The 3,520-nt window shown below is 35.0% G+C and overlaps 1 protein-coding gene across 1 annotated transcript in view; it reads left to right on the forward strand.

The window, feature by feature from the left end:
• Window positions 1–214: 214 nt before the first annotated feature.
• IMPG2 (interphotoreceptor matrix proteoglycan 2) overlaps window positions 215–3,520 on the forward strand; it is a 90,443-nt gene continuing 87,137 nt past the window's right edge. Inside the window, exons 1-2 of the mRNA XM_044666806.1 lie at window positions 215–293; window positions 1,298–1,543. Coding sequence (XP_044522741.1) covers window positions 215–293; window positions 1,298–1,543 — 325 coding nt within the window. The remainder of the gene's footprint in view (window positions 294–1,297; window positions 1,544–3,520) is intronic.

Below are 3,520 nucleotides of genomic sequence, written 5' to 3' on the forward strand. Positions count from 1 at the left end.
CAGGAAAGAAGTGAATATCTTTTTACATGGAAAAGAAAGTTGAATTGAAAACATTTTGCTTTAGGCTAATTTATACTGCTTTTGCAGCAGGTATCCAATCTTGAACAAAAATTTTGTTTTTACTGTCTTTTTTTTTCCTATAAAGGCACAATTTTCTTCAGAAGATTCGACTTTGCCTCCAAGTTCTTTTTTTTTTTTTTAAGCTGAAACAAATATGTTCTCTTTTTCCTGGAAAACGTTTTTGAGTATTTTGATATTTGTCTTGATTGAAGGGGGCCATCAAACTTTAACAGGTAATGCCATTTTTCTATGATTATAAGATCATTTTAAAAGGATAATTCTTTCATCTAAGTAACTGATAAATGAAAAAAATTGAAACAAATGATAAGCATATATAGTAGGGGTATTAATCTTTGGTATTTGGTCTGTTTGTCTTCAGTCTTAACAGTCTTTAATAATTCTTTAGCCACATTCATGCTGAATTCACATATTTTAACTTCTGTTTTCTGTTTGTAATGACAATTCAGCCCTGATATTTTAGTTCTGATATTGATAGTTTTTAGGCCTTCTAAAAAATCTTGGAAAAGGAGACTTTGCTCGGCCTAATAGAGAAAAAAATTTTTTGAGAGATTTTTTCATTTTTTGTAATATATCAAAATAAGGTTTCTTTCTAATATCCATCATTAATTCAGGGCAGGTGAAAGATGAGCAGATTAGGAGTATTCAGTTATAAATGTAGAACAAATGGGGATGACATGCTTTGGTTTTTCTAATTCAAAGCTTCGTTATTACATAAGTGTCAATCCCATTGGAAAAAAAAGGAAATTGTTTTGAGAAGTTCTGCTCTTTGCTGGTGGCCATTAAGTGCTATACCAACCCATCTGAGACCATAAACAGAATAGTATAAAATGATTGAACCACACATTGGGTAATAACTTTCATCTCCTGTTAATATATTGAATAATAAACCCAAGTTTAAAAAACTCATTTTCTCTCTCATTTTGACATCTGATATATATATATATACATATATATATATATATATATATTTCATGTTACTAATTCTCAACAGTCTTGAAATAAGTTCATTAAGAAGTAGAAATTGTAAGTGGAGAAGTGACCAAATTAATATCTCCACTTTTCCCCTCTTTTCTATATATCATTTTATACTTTATTCATCCAGAAATTATATAGCTTAAACACTATTGGCTACGAAGCACTGTCTGGTCTTTCATACTGTGTAATAGACTGGTTTTGATCCATCATCTGAAAGACTTGTATATGGTTTATTTCATAGCACAGACCTATTTGCCTTCAGAGAAGATCCAGGAATCCACGGTTTCAGTTTCACCATATAGAATGAGTGTACAGTCTTCAATCCCTCTATCTTCAGAAGAAAAACCTCTTGACTACAGAAAAAACAAATGGCAGCGATTGTTCCGCCAGAAGCGAACCACTTTATTTCCTAATGGGGTTAAAATTTGCCCAGATGAAACTGTTGCACAAACTATGGCAAACCACTTGAAATATTTCAAAGTCCGAAGTAAGTATCCACACCCCACAGTCTAGCCCACATGCGCTGCAGATTCCATGTTGAAGATTAGATGAGTGCTCTATGTTTTCTTGTTGTTCAGATGTATCTGAGTCTTTGTGACCCCATTTAGGGTTCTCTTGGCAGATATTCTGGAGTGGTTTGCCATTTCCTTCTCCAGTTCATTTTACAGATGAGGAAACAAAATTAAGTGACTTGCCTAGGGGGTCCCACAGCTAATAAGAATCTGGGTCCAAATTTGAACTCAGGAAGAACATTCTCGTTCTCTATCTACCTCACCCCTAGTTCCCCAAAAGGGAAGGGGGAAAAGAAATGAAGGCTTTGTTGTCTGGTAGTTTTTCAGTCTTGTCAAACTTTTTGTGACCCCACTTGGGATTATTTTAGCAAAGATCCTGTGGTGGTTTGCAATTTCCTTCTTGAGCTCATTTTACAGAGAGAAAATTGGGGCAAATAAAGTTAGGTGACTTGCCTAGGATCGAACAGCTAATAAAAGTATTAGTCCAGAACTGAACTCATGAAGATGATTCTTCTTGACTTTAGGCCTGGTCCCTATTCACTGCCCCACCTAACTCTATGTAAATGAAATTAAATATAATAAAAACACATTTAGTTGACATTCAGAATTCAACAATTTGGTCAGGGCTAGGCTAAATCTGATTCTTGTATTTTGTATGAAGAAAGGATTTAGAGAATATCAGCAAAGTTTTAGAGGAAATGTTTAAACTAAGAGAATAAACTGTTTTCAATCACTATAAAAGCATCTTTTTATAGATACTTGTAGCAAGCATTAGATGTGGGATTTGAAGAGTTTCTTCCAATCCTAGTCTAGCTCCTTGTTGACTAGCAATAGCTGTAATTATATAAATCTAAACAATAGAAGACAATCAAACTTGATTAAATTGAATGACTAATCTTGGTCATGGAGAAGTGAAGATGAAACACATTTCTCAGTAGAGAGGTAAGAGTCTGCTACTTTTGTTAAGATTTTTTTTTCTATTTCAAGGGAGGATTTGGTTAGGGGGATTATGAGAAAGTGACTGGTATAAACAAAAAGAAAACAGCAATAAATCTTTTAAAAAAATATTCAGTGTGTGACATTGGATTGTCATTTTACCTCTTTTGGGCCTTAATTTATTAACCTATAAAATGAAACTTTTGGGCTAGATGATCTCTAAGATAACCATTCTGGCTATTATAATATATTCACTAAAGATATCAAGATGGCCTTTCATTAGAAGTGCTTCTTTCAAGACAGGATGTTATTTTCCACTGATATTTTCTTTAGTCCCATTTCCACTCTTTTTTAGTTATTGTATAAAACTAAAAGTTATACAGATGAGGAACCTGAGGCAAACAGGGTTCAGTGACTTGCTGAAGGTCACACAGCTAATAAGTGGACCAGCCTACATTTGGTCTCAGGAAGATGAGACTTCCTGACTTCACCTCCTAGTTGCTTTAGTTTTTAAATTTTTAATTGGTTAAAAATGTAAAGTTAATTGACCTGTTTAAAATTTGTCATTTGGCAAAAGGAAGGAAGGGAGGGAGGGAGGGAGGTGGGAGGGTATAAAGGGGAAAATCAGGGGAGGTAACTTAAATAGTATATGTGGGTTCAGAAGGGTGTGTAGGAGATAGGAATGACAAAAGATGGGGATTAAACAAGTTAGGGAGACTGGGTAGGGAAAATGTCTGTTGACAGAAGTGACAGTTAGGCCTAACTGTCACCCTGTACCATCTAGACAAGGGGCCTGTGGAAACTAGCAAGCAAATGACAAGAGTTTGTAACAAATTTAATTAAGGGAACTATGGTAAAGGATGGGAATAGGGGTTTCTACACTTCCAGACTATGGGCAAACCACAGGGTCAAGGGAGGGACTTATCTATACTGAACTGAGACCTAAGCAAGACAGGGCCCAGAGAATAGCAGGACTGAAGTGGGTATCCTCACAGCAGAGTCCTGACATACTCCAG

The sequence above is a fragment of the Gracilinanus agilis genome, chromosome 3 (genome assembly GCF_016433145.1).
Source record: "Gracilinanus agilis isolate LMUSP501 chromosome 3, AgileGrace, whole genome shotgun sequence".
NCBI lineage: Eukaryota > Metazoa > Chordata > Mammalia > Didelphimorphia > Didelphidae > Gracilinanus > Gracilinanus agilis.